The following is a 21,315-nucleotide window of genomic DNA, read 5'->3' as shown; positions in this document are numbered from 1 at the left end:
AGGGGAAATCCCTTCTCTATTCCCTGTGGGCTTCTGACTTTTTGTGCAGTGCTCTAATTTCTCACTGAATTTCACAATCATTTTTCAGCTTTGTGCAAAATTCAGAGTTTTGTGGAGTAGCTGTGGGTAGTAGGGTAGCTGTATAGCCTTTTATCAATATAGGTTACCATTTTGGCAGAAAATTTCAGCTGTCTTTAAAAACAAAAATTTCCCCTTATATTATCATGCTCATTGTGTGTTATTCTGGTTTTTTCAGGCTGCAATACTCCATCCAAAGTTTCTCTGAATTGTTCACATGTGCCACTTCTTAAGGCAGAGCATTATGTTCCATTCACATACAACTGGTTCAATCATTCCCCAACTGAAGCGAGCCTACTTTAAGTTTTTGTTTTTGTTGGAACTTCGTTTTTCAGCTGTTGGGGGTGGAGGAGGGGTGATGGTGTGGGTGTTGTGAAACGTGGTCAAGTCATGGGATCACAGTTGTTTTTCACAGTGATTACATCAATTATCAGCTCCACCGAGAGTTCGTTAGTGAACTTTAACATTTGTCAATCTATCTTCCTGAAGTGTTTCCATCATTTACACCAAGCATACCTTTTTCTCATCTTTGTCAAAAGCAGTGAGGTGAAATCTTCAAGTTGTTGTAATTTGCATTTCTTATTAGGGACCTGAAACATCCATTCATATGGTTTCCAGCTTGCATTTTTTCTTTTGAAAACTACAAGTTCATATCCTTTGACCACTTATCTCTAGGAAAATGACTCATTTTCACACATTGTATTAATTCCTCATACATTTTGGATATCATACCTTTATTTAAAATAACTGATTAAAAGATTATTTTCTCTTCCACACACCCCTCCCTTGGGTAATTTCTCTTCTTCTAACTGCACTGATTTTGTTTGTGTCAGACAGCCTTAATTACCTACTTCTCCCACCTCAAGCTCTAAACCAGACAATCCAGACTTCAAATCTCAGCAGCTGTCTCATTCTGGAAACGTTCCTCAGCTCCTGGAGCCTTCTCAATCTAAACAACACCCACCCATCCATCCCCACCCCCACATACACACATATACAACAAGCCTTATGTACTTCTCACCTTGAAATATCTTTTTTTTTTTTTTTAAATAATGTGGTCTGGATGCAACCACCATGTCTGATCTCCCTCTTATTTGGGGGGAGGAGGAAATGGAAGTGATTTGTTATTGGTTACACAGCTAAGAAATGTAGTAAAACGTAAACCCAAATTTTGACTTGATATTTCCTTTTTATGCTGCTTCTACTCTTAGAAATACAGATGACATAAAAGTGATTTAGGTTATTAAGATCTCTATCTTCATCTCTTCCCTCAGTCAATTCAAAAAGCTACAGCTAATCTCCTTTGCCACTCTGATCACAATGTACCCAACCCCATTTCTTAAGAATTCTCTTCCTTAAATATTCCTGAAAATTCACATGAATAGTCACTGGTTTCAAGTCCATCTCTCAATCTGTCTCTGTCTTCCCCAGAAGTAGGTGACTTTTCAGAAGAGTACAAAGCTGCTAATACCAGTTTCGGCGGCAATTCAGGGTAAGGGTCCAAGTAGGAATAGGTAGAGAAGAACAGCCCACCTCAACCCACCAGGCTCTCCAATCCACTCCATACACCCCAAATTATTAATTAGTCAAGTAGTGCTTGGTACAGATTAAGTGCTTAATAAGGGTTTGTTCAAATTAATTTTAAATATCTTCTCTTAAGAGTTAAACCTTTCAGTCATTTAAATCACTTTAATCCTATAGTTCTCTCAGAACTTAAGTAAAATAAATTCCATCTAAGAATGGAAATTTAACCTGGGGTTAAAAGGCACAGCAAAAAATAATTAGTCTCAGATGGATGACTGAAGTTGCAAGGAACTTTAAAGATCACCTAGTACAACTTCATCATTTTACAGAGGAGAAAACAGAGTCAAACAGAGAAAGAGAGCTGGAATCAAAAACACCAAGTCCTTTTATTCCAAATCTAGTGCTCTCTCCATACCAAACAGGTGGCTCTGAATGGCCAGAGAAAAGCGAAATACTGTGGAGACAAAAATGACATAAAAGTCAGGTAGACATAAGGATTCTTACTAAAATATACCAGAGACCAATGAATAATGCATAACATTAGGTGACAGGGCACAATATGTCAATGAGAATGTTACAAATAGCCAACTGAATAAATGGTGCTGAGATTTTATGGTAGGTTATATCTATATTGTATTAATGATGTGCTTGAGCTTGGAGATGCTGGATATAAAGGGCAGGCATGCTATTTGGTCCACAGAGTTGGACAGGACTGAACAACAATATACTTAAAATACCTAACTTATAGGATTGTTGTTTTTAAAGCTCAAAAGACTGCAGAAATGTGAATTTTTAAGTATGGTACTATGAGAATTTATTTCTCTATGAAGGATATGAAAGTATAAAGAGCTTAGTAAACAGATTTCTGAACTTATAAAAGAAGGGAAGAAAGTAGATTATATGCTTGAGTAACAGGGAAATAAGTGTTGTGTGTATTTAAGGACCACCACCACAATACAGGCACATCTTGTTTTATCGAGCTTTTTTGCAGCTATTGTGTTCTTTTGTTTTTAACAAATTAAAGGTTTGTGGCAACCTTGTGTTGAGCAAGTCTATTGGATTTTTCCAATAGTATGTGCTCACATTGTGTGCCTCTGTGTCATATTTCGATAATTCTTGCAATATTTCAAAATTTATTATTATATATTATAGTGATCTACAATCAGTGATCTTTGATGTTACTCTTGTAATTGTTTTGGGACACTACGAACCACAATCACATAAGACTTTGAACTTACTAATAGATAACTGTGTGTATTCTGAATGCTCTAACCATAGCCTGTTCCCTGTCTCTCTCCCTCTCTTCTGGCCTCTCTACTCCTGAGACACAACAATATTGAAAGTAGATCAATTAAGAACCCTAGTATGGCCTCTAAAGTGAAAGGAAGAGTCAATAAATGCAGTTGTTGTCTTAATTTTATGTTTCTGTCTTAATTTTAACAAACTGCCACAACCACCCCAACCTTCAGCAACCCTGACCCTGATCAGTCAGCACCCATCAACAGCAAGGCAGGACTCTCCATGAGGCAAAAAGATTATGTTTCACTGAAGGCTCAGATGATAGTTAGCAGTTTTAAGCAATAAAATATTTTTAATTAAGGCATGTATATTGGTTTTTTAAGACATAATACTATTGCACACTTAATAGACTACATTATAGTAGAAACATAACTTTTATATGCACTGGAAACCAAAAAATTTGTGACTCATTTTACTGAAATATTTGCTTTATGGCAGAAGTCTGGAAATAAACTGTCAATATGTCTTAAGTACTCCTGTACTCTGCTACCTCAAGAGAGTATACATATAGCAAGGGAGCACTGGAGATCACGTATTAACTATGCATTACAGGAACACTCTAAAAATCACTTAAGAACAAGTGCCTGATAATGCTTTACTGGTGGTAAATTCACCCTTTTCATCCTACCCTTTTTAAAAATCAAATTAACTAATGGTTTTTCTGTTTTACTGATTTTTTCTATAAAACCAGCTCCAAGTTTTCTTTATTAGTTCAATGCTTTTCTTACTTTCAATTTTATTAATCTCTCCTTTGATTTTCAGGATTTCCAATTTTGTGTTTAACTGGGAATTTTCAATTTGTTCTTTTTTCTTTCTAGTTTTTTTAGTTGAATGCCCAATTCATTGATCTGCCCTTTTTCTATTTTGTTGAGTGTTTAGAGACATCAATTTTCCCCTAAGTCCTTCTTGGCTGCATCCCATAAATTTTTGTATGTTGTTTCATTACCGTCACTCTCTTTAATGAAGTTATTATTTCCATGATTTGTTCTTTGACCTACTCATTCTTTAGCATTGGATTGGTTAGTGTCCAATTAATTTTTAATCTACGTTTTCACAGCCTGTTATTAGATGTACATTTTATTGCATTATGATCTGAAAAGGATACATTTAACATTTCTGTTTTTCTGCATCTGGTTGTGAGGTGTTTATGCCCTAATACATGGTCAATTTTTGTGTCAGTGACTTGTATCACTGACAAAAAGGTATATATATATATTCCTCTCAATTCCCATTAAATTTCCTAATTTTTTTTGTTAGAATAATCTGGTTCTGAAAATCTGAAAGGGCATGTTGAGGTCCCTCATTCATATAGTTTTATGGTCTATTTCATCCTGCAACTCATCTGACTTTTCCTTTAAGAATCTGAATGCTATACCATTTGGTGCATATATGTTAAATACTGATATTACTTCACTGTTTGTGGTATCTTTTAGCAAAATGTAGTTTCCCTGCTTATCTCTTTTAATTAGATCTACTTTTGCTTTTGCTTTGTTTGGAATCATAATGGCTACTATTCCTGCATTTTTTTTTTCACTTCAGGTACACCATAATAGATTGTGCTCCAGCCCCTTTACCTTTATTCTGTGTGTCTCTTTGCTTCAAGTCTGTTTCTTGTAAACAATACATTGTAGGATTACAATGTATCCTCTTACATTTTATGGGTGAGTTCATCACATTCACATTCACAGTTATGATTAGTGTATATTTCCCTCCATCCTATTCTCCCTCCGGTATATCCTTTTCTCTCTCCTTCTCTGTCTGCCTGTCTTTCCTCTTTCACCCTGCCTCTCCTCAAAAGTGTTTTGCTTTTGACTACTGCCTCCTCCAATCTGTTCTACCCTTTGAACTAACAATACTACTACTAGGACTATATCCCAAAGAGATCAAAGAAAAAGGAAAAGGTTCTATATGTATAAAAATTTTATAGCAGCAGTTTTTGCGGTGGCAAAAGAATTGGAAATTAAAGGGATGTGCCTTAATTGGGGAACAACTGAAGAAGGTGTACTATTGTGCTATAAATAATGACTAGGCAGGATACTTTCCGAAAAACCTGGGAAGACATATATGAATGTTAAAGTGAAGTGAGCAGAGCCAGGATATTATTGTACACAGTAACAGCAATACTGCATGATGATCAATTATGAATGACTTAGCTATTTTCAGCAATACAAAGATACAAGACAATTTCAAATGGCTTATGGTGAAAAATGCTATGTACCTCCAGAGAAAGAAGTGATGGAGTCTAAATGCAGATTGAAACACGCTTTTTAAAACTATTTTTGTTGTGTTTTTTTTCTTTTCATCTGCTTTCTCTTTTTACAACATGGTTAATATAGAAATATGTTTTACTTGACTGCATATGTATAATCTATATCAAAGTGCTTGCTTTCTCATGGTTGGTTGAAGGGATAGAAGGAACTAATTTTAAAAAATTTTAAATGAATGTTTAAAAATTGTTTTTATATGTAAATGAGAAAAAAGTAAAACATTCTTTAAAAAGAAAAAAAAGGAATACATGCCTAAGACAAAGCTTCCTACTTAATAATTATCATCCATCCACCTAATGGTAGGGAAGGGAATAAGCATTTATAGCACCTATGTGCCAGGCACTTAATAAATATTTTCCCATTTGATCCCCCCAACACCCCTAGAAGGAGGTGCCGTTATTATCTCAATTTTACAGCTGAGGAAACTGAGGCAAAGTGACTTGGCCAGGGTCATAGTTACTAAGTAATTGGGTACAGATACAAGATACAAACAGAATCAAAGGAAAGCAAGCGTAGAAGGAAAGGCTTAAGTGACAGGTAGTGCTAATAGTGTGTGTTCGTCCTTCATTGCCTAAGAAGACCATGCCATCAGAGAAATGATGACATGACTTGCACTTGACTTTGTTTTGAGTGAGGGAGGGCTATGCAGGTCACCAGCCTTACTTCTCCTCCAGAGCCATCTGAATCCAGTGACCAGACATTCATCAGGATGACTGGAGATGACCCAGGATGAGGCAATTGGGGTTGAGTGACTTGCCCAAGATCACACAGTTAGTGAGTGTCAAGTGTCTGAGGTGAGATGTGAACTCAGGTCCTCCTGACTGCTGTCATGTCATCATTTCTTTGATGGATGAAGGACGAACACACACACAGTTACTAAGTGCCTTAAGCAAGATTTGAACTCGGGTCTTCCAGACTCCAGATCCAGGACTTGACACTCTGCTACCCAGCTGATAGTAAACACAGATCTCCATTTTAAACTATCCCAAGAAGCCTCTCAGATCCCTCCTCTATAATGTGCCAGAATTAAGAATTGTGATACTGGAAAAGTCTGAAAGTCCAAACATTTAAATACAAGTGGAATTAATCTGAAATACCATACCCTCCCTTCATTTCACCCACATTCAGCAAAAACTTTTCTAACTCTCTAGAGTTTCCTTTTTGCAAACTAGGGTAAATCAGTTTTATTGCACTGAAGGAAGGTAGCTCTCAATGGGCATTTGTCATTACCCAAATCAGGCACTATTCCTTCCCAAATTAGCAGAAACTTCTATTATACAGGTCATCAGGCAGTTTTAAAATTTTCTGATCTCAGGATCCTTTTATGTTCTTAAAAAATTACTGCGGAACCCCTAAGGAGCATTTTTAAAAAATGTAAGTAAGATATCAATATCTACCATATTAGAAAGTAAAATGTTTTATAATTATTATGAAAAGTTTTGACATTGTAAACTTCCTCAAAGTGTCTCAAGGACCCCCAGGGAACACCACTTTGGGAAGCACAGGTATATCTATCACACTGCCTTTTCACTTTCAGTTAATTGACTGCTCCCTTTGTTTCCTTTGCTGATTTTCTCATTCCTTGTGTTATTCCCAAGGCTTATCCCTTATCTCAATCCTTTGTTCTCACCGTGCTTCCTTACTTTGGTGAACAGATTTTCTCTCAAAGTTTCAATGAATGACTATATTTCCAGGCCTAGCCTTTTTTGGAGGGTTTGTGTCGTGGGGTTTTGGGGTTTTTTTTGGTTAGAAGATTCAGTCCTTCATCTCCAACTACCAACAAGGCATCATCCCCTGAATGTCTCACCATAACATCCAATTCAATATGCAAAAGAATAAATTCATATTCTGCTTCAAGTGGGCCATACATTCCCTCATCTCTCCATTTCCTCTAGTGGCACTATGATATTCTCAGTCACCCAGGCATGAAACTGCAGTTAATTTTTGACACAAGGAATACAAAGGTAGAAAAGAGACAATCAGAAATACTATATATTATGGGGCAAATAATTTACCCAATGTGGAATTTGCAAAGTAAAAAAAAGTTTACTTTTGTAAAATAAGAAGTTTACTAAATCAATTAATTCACAAGCATTTCTTAAGGCCCGATTATGAATCAAGTCATATGCTAGGCACTGGGATACAAAAGAAAATATCCCTAAGGCTCTTTTTTCCAGCTATACAATTTTATAATACTTTATGCTCCACAAAATGGTCTTCGTCCCTCTCCAGATGTCCTTTCTCTGCATAGGCCCAGAAAACTCTTCACCCTAGAAACTCGCTTCATTCTTGTAATCTACACCTCTCCCTTTGATTGGCTGGTTCCTCCAGAACTGCCATTCAAGGAGAAAGTCAAGCCAAGCCATGTCCTGTCTTCATTCCTCTCCCGGACACATTGTTGCTGCTTCTCTCTCTGTGATTTCTCTACGATGCCTCCATGCTGGTCCCTACATCTCCCCTCATGACTTTGCAGCTCTCTCCTGCATGCTATCTTTGTCAGAATGCTGCTCAGAACGCAGAGATGATCTTTCGGCCTGTATTTGTATTCTCCGAGCTTAGCACAATGAAAGACACATAGTCCTATTGTTGACCTGGCACCGTATCAACATCCATCCAACTCTTATTTGCACACATATATGGTGCATGCATCCCTGCCCACACTACTATACTAACACTTCAGTTATCAATCCGTATCTTTTCATTTGTTGTTCAGTCATGTCCAACTCTTTGTGACCCAATTTGGGTTTTTTTTTTTGGCAAAGCTACTGTAGTGGTTTGTCTTTTCCTTCTTCAGCTTATTTTACATATGAGGAAACTGAGGCAAAATAGGTTAAGTGACTTGTCCAGGGTCACGCAATTAGTATCTGAAACTAGATTTGAACTCAGGAAGATGACTGGCTCTATCTGCTGCTCTACCTCCAAGTTTTATCTTATGTGTGTCTATCAGCTTGGTCTTTCTAAGTCCAATTTCATTCGGCTAATCCACTATTTAAAAATAAAAAAATTCAATGATTTTCCCACTGACTACAGGATAAAGTTTGCATTTCTCTGCCTGACTGGAATTCCAGGTCCTATTCAATGTCAGACCTCCTCACCCTCCCTATGCTCACTCATTGCCTCAAACTTTTGGTCCTACAATTTCCTTACCTATAAATGAAAATGCTCATTAGATAAGAGCTCTTAAGCCTTTTTTGTGAGTCCTGGACCCATTTTATCAACAGTCTGCTGAAGTCAATGAATCCCTTTCCTGAATAATCTTTTTAAATGCATACAATAAAATACTTAGGATTTCAAAGGATACCAATTATATTGAAATAAAGATGTTATTTTATTTTCTTTCAAGGTCAACAGATCCTCTGAAATCTATCCCTGGACCACAATTGAAAAACCTGAGTTAGATGAATGAAGAACAAATATTTAAAAGGTCAGTAAGGAACTTAAACCACCCACTCCCACACCCCCCCCCAAAAAAAGGTATCTGGTAAATTTCTCTCCTTTCTTCTATCTCTACTTTAATTTAAGAAGCAGCTATGTGGCTCAGTGGATACAGCCTGGGCCTGGAGTCAGGAAGACTTAAGTTTAAGTTCAGCCTCATACACGTACTAGCTGTGTAACCCTGGGCAAGTCATTTAACCTGTCTGCCTGAAGCCACCAGAGCAGGAAATGGCAAACCACTGCAACATCTTGGCCAAGAAAACCCCAAGGATAGTATAAGTGAGCTATAGTCTACTAGATCACAAAGAGTCTGACACTACTGACCAATGACAACTTTAACTTGAGACTGATGAACACATAAGATAATTAAGTTAATGTGGTACCACCAGGTGACAAAGTTTTCCTCTATTTTTCTGACCTCTACCTTACCTGCTGAGTAAGAGAAAATAAAACTACCTTAAATGGGGGGTTTCTCTCTCCCCCCGCCACATCCCCTTCCTATCAAGGAGTTCATGGACAGATTTCCAGGAATGCATATACTTGAATGGGAAAAATTGTACATTTATTTTAACTGAAATGTAGCATCTCCTTCAATTACTTAAAAAATATTCTAAGAAAGGGTCCATAGATTTCACTTGACTGCCAAAGGGGATCAGGACAAAAAAATCCTAAGAACGTATGTCCTAAATTAAATCACATTTCCCTTTCAAAAGAATATTTTGGTGGGTCAATAGTCTTTGAAAAACAAAAACGCTGCCATTCTGGTTAAAATACTAGCATAGTAATCAATCTTTCCTTCACTGTCTCCCCTCCACTCCCCCCTTCCCCTTCTCGTTCAAATTTACATTTTTAAGTCACTACTGGGGGGTGGGGGAGAGTCAGCCCCAAGCACAGCACCTCCAGGAGATCAGCAACATCCAAACTGACAAATCTCTGGATGAATTCAAGCCAAGAAAGAACCACAACTGAGGAATTCACAGAAGGCCTGCACCTCTTTTAAAACATGCAAGAGATAAGCACTGATATTCACATAAATACATGCAGGTAGATGTCCAAAAGACCTCAGAGGCCAGAGATTCAATACAGATATATTCAAGATAGATACAGCTACATTCGATATGAATCTATTTATATCGAATATAGATGGATCTGTTACATATAAACTCAGCATCTACATATAGACCTCTATAGCCTATCTACATGTTCAACACAGATGGATGTACCTTTCTATACAAGCAGCTAAGTATCTATACAGACATCTGTCTAGACAAGAGATTCAAGCCTGTTTAAAAGCGTCTTCTTAGCCCAAATAAGACAAATTTTTGATAATACGTCTCAAAACGCTCCCAGACCAAGACACCCACATCCACCCACTTACTGTGGATGGACAAGGAGAGAGGGGGAAGGAGCCTGCACTGGGAGTCTGGGGTCCCGGGGGGAGGGGGAGGGGGAGGAGGGGGGAAGGGCGGGGGGGAGGGGGACGGGAAGAGGGGGGAGGAGGGGGACGGGGAAGAGGGGGTAGGAGGGGGCGGGGCAGGGAGTGGCTGTGTCTCTCAAGGAAGTGTGGCACAGGAGCCAGAGGGCAGGAGTAGGACGAACGAGGAGAATGCTACGAAGAGAAAGAGATCTTCCCATCCCGGATGCGACACCGGATTCCGGGCAGGGACGGACCAGGGCCTGGAAAGGCCCAATGCGGCCTCTTCATCTCCCTGGCTCAGTTTCCTGCTCTGTAAAATGGGGCGAATGGTGCCGACGTGCCCGACTTGGTTTACCTCACAAAGTTCAGCGTGAGCAAAGGGCTCTGTAACCCCCAACACTTCGGCCACGTTCGCAGAGGGGCTCTCCCGCGGGTTTGGGAAGCTCCCCTCCCCCCCTCGCCCGGCCCGGCAGGCCTCACGCACTCTCTTCCTCGTCTACAAGGGCAGGCCAGAGAAGAGCTTTGGGGCCGAGGCGCCGCGCCCGATGAGGGGGGCCGTGGGGGATGGGAAGGGGGGAGCACCGCGCCGGGCTCGCTTAGGCCCGGGGCAGGAGGCCCGGCCTGGTCCTCTCTGGGGCTAGGTTCCCAGCTCCCAAGGGGGTGGCCTACGCGGTCTCCGGGGGCCGCACGTCTCCGCTCCGAGACAGGGTGCCAAACACGGAGGGGGGCGGGGCAAGGGCGCCTGAGAGAGAAGGCCCGGTGGTCGGGCCCAGCACCAGGACGATCCAAGCCCAGGCCCGGCCCGGCGCCTGCCGCGGCCCCCTCGGACTTGCGCGTTCTCGACACGGCCGGCAGGCGATCCGGGGCCTCGCCCGCCTTTCCTTCCCCTCCCCGCTGCCCTTCCGCTCGGCCGAGCTCAGCTCACCTCCCCTCACACGGCCCGCCGCGCTAACGCGGGGACGTCGAGTCACCGAGACGCAGAACCGACAGAACCGCGGCCGCCACCGCCGCCAGCCCAGCAGCACTTGGGCTTACCGCTCCAGGTTTCCTCCCACTCGAGCCCGAGAGCCCGCCCTCCACGCGTGCCCATTGGCCACCGCCCGTTATGAGGCCGCCTTCTCCTCCCCTTCTCCTCCCCACGCGCCGAACGCGCTCGGGGATTGGCTTCCAAGGTTGCTCGCTCCTATTGGGTGAAGGACCCGCCCATCTCAGCTTGAATTCTATGCCGTTTCAATTTTACTTTTACTAAGTGCCTAACGTGTGCAAGACTATATGCCGAATTCTAAGGGTACAAAGGCCAAAAAGTAAAAAAAAAAAAAAAAGTCCCTGCCCGCAAGGAGCTTCCATTCCGCCGGGAACGTCGCCGCCACCGAGTAAAGGGGCAGCGGGCTCCTCCCCAGGGCGCCGATTTGGGCCCGCCTCACAGTTCTCCCTCCCCCTCTTCTCCCCCCAGGAGCCGTTCCGCCTAGTGGTCCGTCCTTCGCGCGGTGGCTGTCGGAACTTGTGGTTTTTCGGGTTCAACTCCTCTAATGAATGAATGAAAAAGCATGGATTATGCACTAACTAGGCATGTGTCCCAGGCGCCTCGCTAGGCGCTGGGACTATAATTATGAAAGGAGCTGACTTTCGAATAAGCGCAGGGGAGTGTGTTGGCAAGGGAGAGAAGTTGGGGGGACAGGGAAGGGGGGGCCCTGAGTCACGCGCTCTGCACCTCTGGCAAGTTACCTGGGGAGGTTCCGCTTTTCTGGTGAACCGCTAGAGGACAGGTAAAGTCCGAGCTCCCCTTCCCAAGAGACACATCGGTGATATCTTTATGGTCAAGGGCTCCCAGGTTGGAAGGGGAAAGTGTCTTGGACTGGAGGAAGGGCCAGAGTAAGGCTAGAGCCTGAGCGCTCTACTGACCACCTGGGTGACCTTAAAGTACTTTTCTGGGCCTCAGTTTCCCCATCTGTAAAATGTAAAATGTTAAGACTAGCGTGTAGTCTCCAAAGTCCACTTCTGTGATGAGGTTCCATGTTCTGATTCCCTTGGGTTAAACGGCGTCTTTGACTCGGGCACCTCTTTTTGTCACCTCCTGTCTCCCTGACGCCCTGGTTTTTCTTTTAAACTAAACTGATGGCATCTTCCTTTCTAAGTCACATTCATTTCCAAGTTCCTTTTCCATTCCCTTTCCAGCACTTCTTTTATTATTTGTTAACAAAACATCTAAGACAAAGAAGACGTTCCTTCTTGCCCAACCTTCTTAATAAGCAGCTCTTATAAACACGACTCAACAACAACAAAAATTGTTTAATTGGATTGCTCAGATACTTTCAGTAGCTCCCCAATGGATAAGTGGATCTGCTTACTGCAAGTGTAAAATCAGACAAGTAACTGCCTCTCTGGGTCCCAGTTTTCCCCTCTACAGAAAGAGGTGAGTTAGATTAGGTGAGAACTGTGTACCTTCTTATTCTAAAAAAAAATACTCTTTGAATTTCAGTGTCCTTTTCAAACCTTATCACGGATCTCAATAATCCAGTCAGGCTGATATCTTTACTGGCCTCCATCCCAAGACCAACCTCTTGTTCTCATGCAGTTCTATGGAGATTCTTCAAGGCTCTGCTCAAAAACTATCTTGCTGGTTTTACCTTCATAGCCCTACCATCTGCTTCCTTGCTGCCTACAAAACATTTCCATGTTTCTTGTATCCTCAGAACACTTTCACTTGATCTGTCCATCCCTGTCTTCTTCTTCCTTCCCTCCTTCCTTCCTTTTTCTCCCTACCTTCCTTCCTTTTTGACTACACTCTTTGAGAAGCCTATCTATAATCATTTACCTCCAATTCCTTTTTTTCCTCACTCTCTTAACTCTCTTGAATTTGACTTCCAGCTTCATCATTCAACTGAAATGGCCCTCTCCAAAGTTACCAGTGATCTCAATATCCAGATCAAATAAACAATCTTTTCTCAATATTCATTCTTTATGTTGATCACCCTCTTTTCATGGATATTTTCTTCTCTCTAGATTTTTGTGACACTAATTTCTCCTGGTTCTGCTCCTACCTTTCTGACCATTCCTTCTTAGACCTCTTTACTGATTCTTCATTCAGGTCCCACCTGGATAATGGTGAGAATACCACACGGATCTGTCCTGGGCCTAATTCTCTTCTCCCTTCACATTATTTCATTTAGTAATCTCATCATTTCCCATATACTAAATTAGCTTTATGCCAATGTTCTCAGATCTATTTATGAAGCCCTAATTTCTCTGCTGACTTCCAGGCTCCCATCTTCAACTGCCTACTGCACATTTAGAACTGGATATCCCATAGACATTTTAAACCAGAGGTGGGGAGCCTGCAGCCTTGAGGCCACCTTTTGGGCCCTCAAGGGCAGCCTTTTGACTCTAAACTTCACAGAACAAATCTCTTTAATTAAAGGATTTTTTTCTGTCAAACTTGGACTTAGTCAAAAGGTTGCACCCAAGGACCTAGAGCGCCAAGTGTGGCCTCAAGGCTGCAGGTTCCCCACCCCTGTACTTTCATATATCCAAAATGCAACTCGTTATCTTTTCCCAAAAATCTTCCCTTCTTCTTAACTTTTCCTTATTACTGTTGAAGATACCACATCATCCCAGTTACCCACACTCACGACCCAGGTGCTGCCCTCAGCTCCTTGCTTTCAGCCCGCTATATCCAATCTTTTGCCAAAGTCTCTGGACTCTATCTTCCCAACATTTCCTCTATGTCTCCTCTCTCCCTGATGCTGGCCCTAATCACCTCACTCCTGGAATATTGCACTAGCCTTCTGGTTGGCCTCCCTGCCCCAAGTCTCTGTCTCCTCCAGTACACCCTCCACTCATCAGCCAAAGTGACCTTCCAAAGCACACTCCCCTGTTGAATAAATGTCAGTGGTTCCCTATTGCTTCCAGGATAGGCTGTCAACTCCTCTGTCCTTTAAAGTCCTGCAGCATCTGAAAGGTAGCCTTGTCCCCCCTTTCTTGTGTTCTGGTACCTCATTTCTCTCCACATACTCTACCATTCCTTTGCTGTTCCAAGACACTTCATCTCCTGACTTTGTGCATTTTCGCTAGCTGTCCCCCATATCTGAAATTCTCTCCTTGGCCTCCTGGCTTCCTTCAGGTCTCAGCTGAAATCCCACCTTCTGCAAAAAGCATTCTCCTTGGTGTTAGTGACTTCCCTTTGAGAAGATCTCTAATTTATCCTGTATCCACCTTGTTTGTACATGTTATTTGCATGGTGTGTTCCCTCATTAGATTGTGAGCAAAGGCTAGTTTTGGCTTTTTTTGTTTCTCCAGCCCCCTTATGGCAAAGTGTCTGCACATAGTAGGTCTTAATAAATGCTTATCGACTTGATTTGTTTCCTTGCCTTTTTTGTTCATGTTGTTTCTCCTTTCCTCTGCAAAAATCACTCCTCACTACTCCAATCCCCCCATTTCTCCTTCCTCTGACTTTCTGATTTTGCCCACAGCCCTCAAGAAGTCAGTCAGTCCTCTTCATTGCGGTAGCAAAGGGGCAAGAACCTAGATCAGGCAAGAAGCTCATGCCTTCTATGAGCCCCCATCAGTAGGGGCAAAGGAAGACTTTTACGCAGCATGCGGGAACAACAGGGTTATAAATTCAGAAGGAACCGCAGAAATCATTTAGTCCAACTGCTTCATCTTCCAGATCAGGAGACTAATGCTCAGAGGAGCTCATGGTTTGCGCAAGGTCACACCTGCTTGCTTCCAGCTCTAATATTCTAAGATTCTTTCCCAGGACTAGAGAGACTGGCTATAGGTCTGGCCAAGCCAATCTATCCGCACAGCCTTCAGTCTCAGCCAAACGGCTGTTTTCTGCATCCTAGGCTAACTCTGCCATCTACTGGCCAATTACATACAGTCCTCAAATCCCTTCTTTGCTGAGTTGTCCCTGGGAGAAACAGCTTTGTGCCTGTGGGAAAGTTGATGGGGAGGAAACCAGAAGAGAGTTGGATTAGATCATCTTTAATGTTCCTTCCAGCTCTGATATTCCATATTCTATGATTGTAAGTTCTCTTTATTTGACATTCTATGCTCTAAGTTGTATTGTAGTTTTGACATTTTATATTCTGTGTTCAACATTTATTAACAATGAGTACGATGTGAAAGGCATCATAGAGTAACAGATACAAAACTTGCCTTGGATTCAGTAAGACTGGAGTTCAAGTCCTCTGTCACATGTGAGCCACATAAGTTGCTATTTCTCTGACTACTCTCTCAAAATGCACATAGAAGATGCTAGGGGAAGTTTCCTCATTCAGGACTTTTCTTTGCCAGTGAAATCAAAGGTACGGTCCTGTTCCTATCCTTATCATGTGCATAGCACAGGTATCCAAGGACAAACACAGAAGCATTACTGTTCCCAAGAGGTTTACCTTCTCCTGGAGGGTTATAACTCCTGCACAAATGAGTACAATACAATTTGAGGGAAAGTAGAAACTGGGGAAGGGGACAGGGAAGGCATCATATATGAGGTGGGAGGATAATGATTCCAATGGACAGAGATCAAAAGAGGCTCAGAGTACAGCTTGAATAATCCCCTGGAGGCATGAGATGGAATGTTGGTTAAAGGAACAGCTAGAGTAGAGCTAATTTGGAACATAGAGTTCATGTAGGGCAGTAATGACCAATGAGGCTGCAAAGGTGAAATGGAATCAGACTGTGGAAGCCCTTAAAAGTTTGCATAGGATCCTGGAGGCACTCAGGAGCCCCCAAAGTTTGAGAATGTGAAGTTACACATTCAGAGAACTGCCTTAACAAGATGATTTTGAGAGGCTTGGTAAGGGGACAGTCTGGGAACAGTGTCCCTAAATAGGAGGCAGTTATAATAGCCTAGCAGAAAGGTGATGAAGTTAGAAAGACTTGAATATGAATGGTGGCTTTATAAGTGGAGAGGACAAATGTGAGAGATATTTTGGAGAAAGAATTGATAGTGCTTGATACCTTACAGTTGAGGGCCAGGATGGAGCGCTGTTGGCAAAGTTCAGGATAGACCTTCAGGGAAACTGTTCTTTGAGACTCTGCTCATTATCATCCAGAATGGCTCTCCAGGCCCTCTCCCCCCCTCTTCCCCCCCATGTTGCTGTCTCCTTTAAATAACAAGAGAACTACAAAATACAAGGGATACATAAAATAGATGCCCTCTAGGCTAACAGTCTTTAAGACAATAAGACTGGCCTAATTACTAGGACGGAGTCGAGTAGAATGTTACATAGACTTACAGTTTCTGTCTATAAATACCCTGACCCTCGGATCAATAAAGGGAGTTGCCCTATCTTCTCTCGCCTGCCTGTGTCTTTTTTTTTCACTGCTGTCACCGAGCCACGTAGGGACGCAGGCCATCTGCCACACCTTATTATAAAGGGGGTAAGAGACAGGGAGTTATCCTGAGGCTACAAATCTGAGTGACAGAAATAGCTAAGTTTGGAAAAGGCTTTAGTAGGGACACAAATTCTGTTTTGGACATGTTGTGTCTGAGATGCCAGTGGAAATTCCAGATGGAGATGCCTGTAGGGGAATTGGAAAGGTAGGACTGAGTTTCAGGAGAGAGTTTATGACTGGATACATGTATACACACATATACACATATACATATATCTATACATTATATATACATATATGTAATGGAAACTAATCAGGAGAATCACCTGAGATTTGTTGGACTTTGGGCCACCTCTAGTAAACCATATTTATTTTAGCTCCAGGTTGAAGGATGTGGCATTTGGGATGACACAGCAAGTCCTAAATGGTCTTCTGGTCCCCCATGATGGGGGTGGGGGGGAAGAGTGCCAGCTAAGTTTAAAAGGAGAGATTGCTTTCACTTTCTCTCAACTCTTCTTTTTTTTCTCCAGTAGGAACATGAAATTTCCTCCCTGGGATTTGGGGTTAAAAGCCATCATTCACACATGGCAGTGAACACATGTGATGCCCAGATGAGCCTGAGTTAGACCCTCTTTCTTTTTCTGATCATAGGTGACCAAGCAGTGATCATGAGAGCAGGACTTTTGCTGAGTGTATCTACCTTAAGAATTTGGGAACTCCTAGTTTCCATAGTCAATACTGTTAGAGAAGCCTCTTGAAGCAAGGATGGTGCTTCTTGGAGGAGAGATGACTGGCAAGATGAACTAAAGACTTGACCTGGCTTGCCAGAAGCAGTGGACCTGGAAGGAAATGTATAACAGTGCAGAGCTGAGGTGAGGGTGAAATACCCACCTGACAATCCCACAGTATGTTCCTTGCTTTAATGTTTTAAGTATCAGCCTCCCAGAAGAGTTATATTATTGCTTCAAATTTGTCAGTGAGTGCTGGTCTTTTTTTAAGTGTGCGTGTGCTTGCATGCAGTTGTTCTATGCATGATCTATGTTGCACATTGAGTACTTTTCTATGCCCTTTTAAGGAGACCCTGAACATTATCCAACCTCAGCTTTAAGTGATTTTCCCTGAGACTCAAGGGTTTGAGTATAAAGAGCCAGAAAGTTTGAGAAAAAGATCCTGACCTCTCTTTTTAGGGAATGAGGAACCCTCAGGACTAAACCAGGTTTGTACATGTAGAACAATTGCTAGGGATTCCTTTAGAGAGGGAGGGCAAGCAGCTCAGCCCTGCTGAGCTCAGCATGTTGTTACCTGTTTGTATATATGTTTAAGTCATCTGAGTAAGTTGATATTTGAACACATTTGAGTGAATGAGATTGGCAAGGGAGAAAGTGTAGAAAGAAAAATTGACATAAGACAGAGCCCTAAACCTAATGAGGTAGAAAATGCTACACAGTTCAGCAAAGGAGATTGCTGAGGGTGACCAAACAGGTAGAAGGAGAACCAGGAGAGAAGTCGAGGGAATGAAGCGTATCTAGGAGAGGATGATGAAAAGTGCAAAAATCTTCAGAGGTCAAGTAAGGAGAAGCTAGAAAAGGGCATCAGACTTAGCAATGATTTTGGGGAAAAGGGATAGAGCAAAGAGCCACATTGTGAGGGGTTGAAAAGTAAATGGATGGTGAAAAGTGGAGGCAGTGAATGTAAATATGTCTATTTAGGAGTTTGGTGTTCATGGGGAGAAGTGTATGATAATAGCCTGAGGAAATGGCAAGATTAAGTGAAGGTTGTTATCAATGGAGAGCTGTGTATGTTTGAGGGTAGCAAAAAGGGAGAGATTGAAGAGAGACAGATAGAAAGAGACAGAGACAGAGAGAGAGGAGGGAAAGGAAGAGATTGAAAGAAGAACAGGGAGGAAGGAGGAGGGAGAGAGACAGGAAATAAAGGCATTCTCAAGGAGAGGGGAAGAGATGGTATATCAAGGGTTCAAGTAAAGCTTTTGGTCTTAGCAAGGAGAAAAAGGCTGTCTTATTAGAGACTAGGCAGAAGAAGAGAAAGCAGGTGAAAACTTCAGAAATTTTGAGGAAGATGAGCCATCGTAAGGTCTTTTCCAGCTTTCACATTCTACGATCTTGGTATTAGGTGTTGACAGAGACTATACAGTGTGATGGGGGGATGTGCAAAGTTGAAATTGGCAGAAAGGTCAACTAGGATGAACACTTAGGAAAAGGTGTTGAGATTTCATCAGTAAGTTTGGAGAAAACAGTTTCTTTCAAGCTAGATTGCGAGAGGCTAGAAAATGGGAGGTGAAGAAGTAGAGGCCATCAATATAGACTCTTTTCCTAGAAGGCTGGCTGTGAAAGGAAGAAGAGATTTGAGGGGACTGCAGGGTCAAAGGAAGGTTTTTGGTTTTTTTTTTTAATAATGGGGAGATGTAGAAATTTGTAGGCAGTAGAGAAGGAGAGCCTGAAGATCAGAGACAAAAAGGAAATATAGTTAACCCTTTCAAATCACAGAGGGTAGGGACATGGGCCCCCCATAGTCCAGAAATCCACTTAAATATTTTTTGGCCCTCCTTTGGTACCAGAGAATTATTACAATATTAAAAGACAAAATATGGTGATATTATACAATGCTGTACATATGTTTTATGCATTTCTAAGTTTCTAAACGTTTTCTGTGTCATCTGCTGTCCTCATGTTGTCTGCAAAATTTCCAAAAAATTCCCATTGAATTTCTTATGCAGACAAGCAATGGGGAAAGTCTAGATATGGAAGAGAAAATAGTCCAAGACCTACCTGAGGCAAAAGGAGAATGTTTGACCATTTATAGGCTCAGGTTAGAATCATTTGTATTTTGTCAGATCAAATAAAAATTGTTCTATATTGTTTGATATTTTTAATCTGAGTACTTATATGGAAGGTGAAGGCCCATTTAGACATGAGACAAACATTCCCTGGGAAAATACTGGGCAGGAACAAAATGAACCAAATTCTGATATTCCTAAGGGAAACCTTACATGGAGGTTTAAGTCAAATAAATAGTTACTGGAATCCTCTAGAACATAATCTTGAGATCCAGAGCCTCAGGTTCTAGCCATGGATCATACTATATTTCTTTTGGCAATATAGTTACTGCCCACGTCAATCATCAGAAGCCAGTAGTAGTCATAAGGCCGTGACAAGTCATTAGTGGTTGGTTCTTTGTCATGTACCAGATATACACTCAAGGAAGACAGCAAACCTCACTCTAGTTATTGTCAAGTTCACAAATTGCTGTTTCAGTACAACAGGGAGTCCGGCTACTCATACTTACCACTTCTTCCTTTGACCCTAGATGGATGATCTTTCATTTGGTGGTACCTGCATATTCACATCATTCATTTTTTCATTCTTTTAGAAGGAAATCTCAAAGACTTGCTCATTTTAGAGATGAGGAATTTGAAGCACACAGAAGAGACTAGTGGTGTGTGGGTGTGTGTTTTTGTGTGTGTGTGTGTGTGTGTGTGTGTGTGTGTGTGTATGGGTATGTGTGTGTGAGTGTGTGTGAGTGTGTGTGTGTGTGTGTGTACTGGATCTCCTTATCTCACCTAGACTGGAAGTGTAGCAGCTACTCTTGGACCTGATACCACTACTGGGACAAAGTACAGAAGCTTTGACTTTCTCCATTTCTGATATAAGTTGGTTTGCCACCACTCCCACCCCACCCCAGGGCAGCCTGGTGACCCACTGCTCCAGAAAGCTCCCAATATTGGTGCCAGACTTAGTGTGTACACTTCAATCGGCTTAACCCTACTGCAGTTCAGAACTCCTGAGCTCAAGCAATCCATCCGCCTCAGCCTCCTCTGGTAGCATGGATTATAGGTGTGTACCATCACACCCAGACCTCCTGTTCTTTTCATCACATTCTACTTCCATTCAAAATCACATTTACCAGCTTACCCATCTCAGTTCCCAGAAATCTTCTGTTCCAAAAGGGTAGCAGGGTAGACATATGTTTACATCCTTTCTGAAAGCAATTTCTCAGGGTTGCTATATCTATCTCCTGCACACACATGGACTTGTCAGTGGATAAGTGTAACACATGGTCTATAAATATCTTCCGATGGCTTTTACAGAGACAATCTAGGTGACTGTACTAGGCCCCATGATTTGGGGGTGAGAGTCGGCTCACTGCTGGTATTGGGTTTGGGTAATGACTCAGAGAGGCAGCTTGGAGGAGAGAAAAGGATGGCTCCATGTCTGGCACTGAGCAAAAGATGTAAGGCTCATATAGAGGCTCAGCCTCTTCTTCCTCCAAAAGGTCATCTCCTTAAGGAGACTGTGGTTTTTTCCCTTCAAAGTTACCTTTGACAGTCATTTTAAGGTAGTTTCACCTATACAGAAATATTAGGAAGACAGGTACTAAGCCCTCTTTACTTCTCTCTCTACAATCTTTCCCCTGACAACGTCATTTACCCCTATGGCCTCAACTACAACCTCTATGCAGATACCTCCCAATTCTTTATCTTCAGGCTAGTCTTCATTCCGCTCTGGATTCCATTCTTGATTCCCCAGACATTTCCCCATCATGCGACAGCAGCCTTCTCACTCTGGAAATTCATTCTGCCTCTGTAGTCTCCTCACTTCATCCTGTAAGCTCACTCTTACCCCTGGCCTTCTCACAATGCAAATATACCCCACCCCTGCAGCTCTTTCCTCTGATTGGTTGGTTTCTCCCATAGCCTCCCTTTTAAGAAAAATGCCCAGGTCACTCATATACCTCTTCATTCTCCTCTGGGCTCCATTCCAGAATTTTCAGACTTTCTCCATCGTGTCCCCATCAAGTACCTTGGTATTTTATGTATTATCTTTTCCCATCTTAGGTCCTTGAAGGCAAGGATTGACTTTCTTTCTGCTTGTTTTTGTATTCCCAGGATTTTAGCACAGTGTTTGGCACATAATAAGTACTTAATAAATGCTTGTTGAC

General features: G+C 41.9%; 1 protein-coding gene across 1 annotated transcript in view; it reads right to left on the bottom strand.

The window, feature by feature from the left end:
• The window catches only part of RNF4 (ring finger protein 4), a 77,904-nt gene extending 56,928 nt beyond the window's left edge, over positions 1 to 20,976 (bottom strand). Inside the window, exon 1 of the mRNA XM_072620048.1 lies at positions 20,840 to 20,976. Within this exon, the coding sequence (XP_072476149.1) occupies positions 20,840 to 20,872 (33 nt within the window). The 5' untranslated portion in view covers positions 20,873 to 20,976. The remainder of the gene's footprint in view (positions 1 to 20,839) is intronic.
• Between the last annotated feature and the right edge of the window lie 339 nt (positions 20,977 to 21,315).

This window comes from Notamacropus eugenii, chromosome 6 (assembly GCF_028372415.1).
Source record: "Notamacropus eugenii isolate mMacEug1 chromosome 6, mMacEug1.pri_v2, whole genome shotgun sequence".
Classification (NCBI taxonomy): domain Eukaryota; kingdom Metazoa; phylum Chordata; class Mammalia; order Diprotodontia; family Macropodidae; genus Notamacropus; species Notamacropus eugenii.
This window is presented reverse-complemented; position numbering and strand designations above follow the sequence as displayed.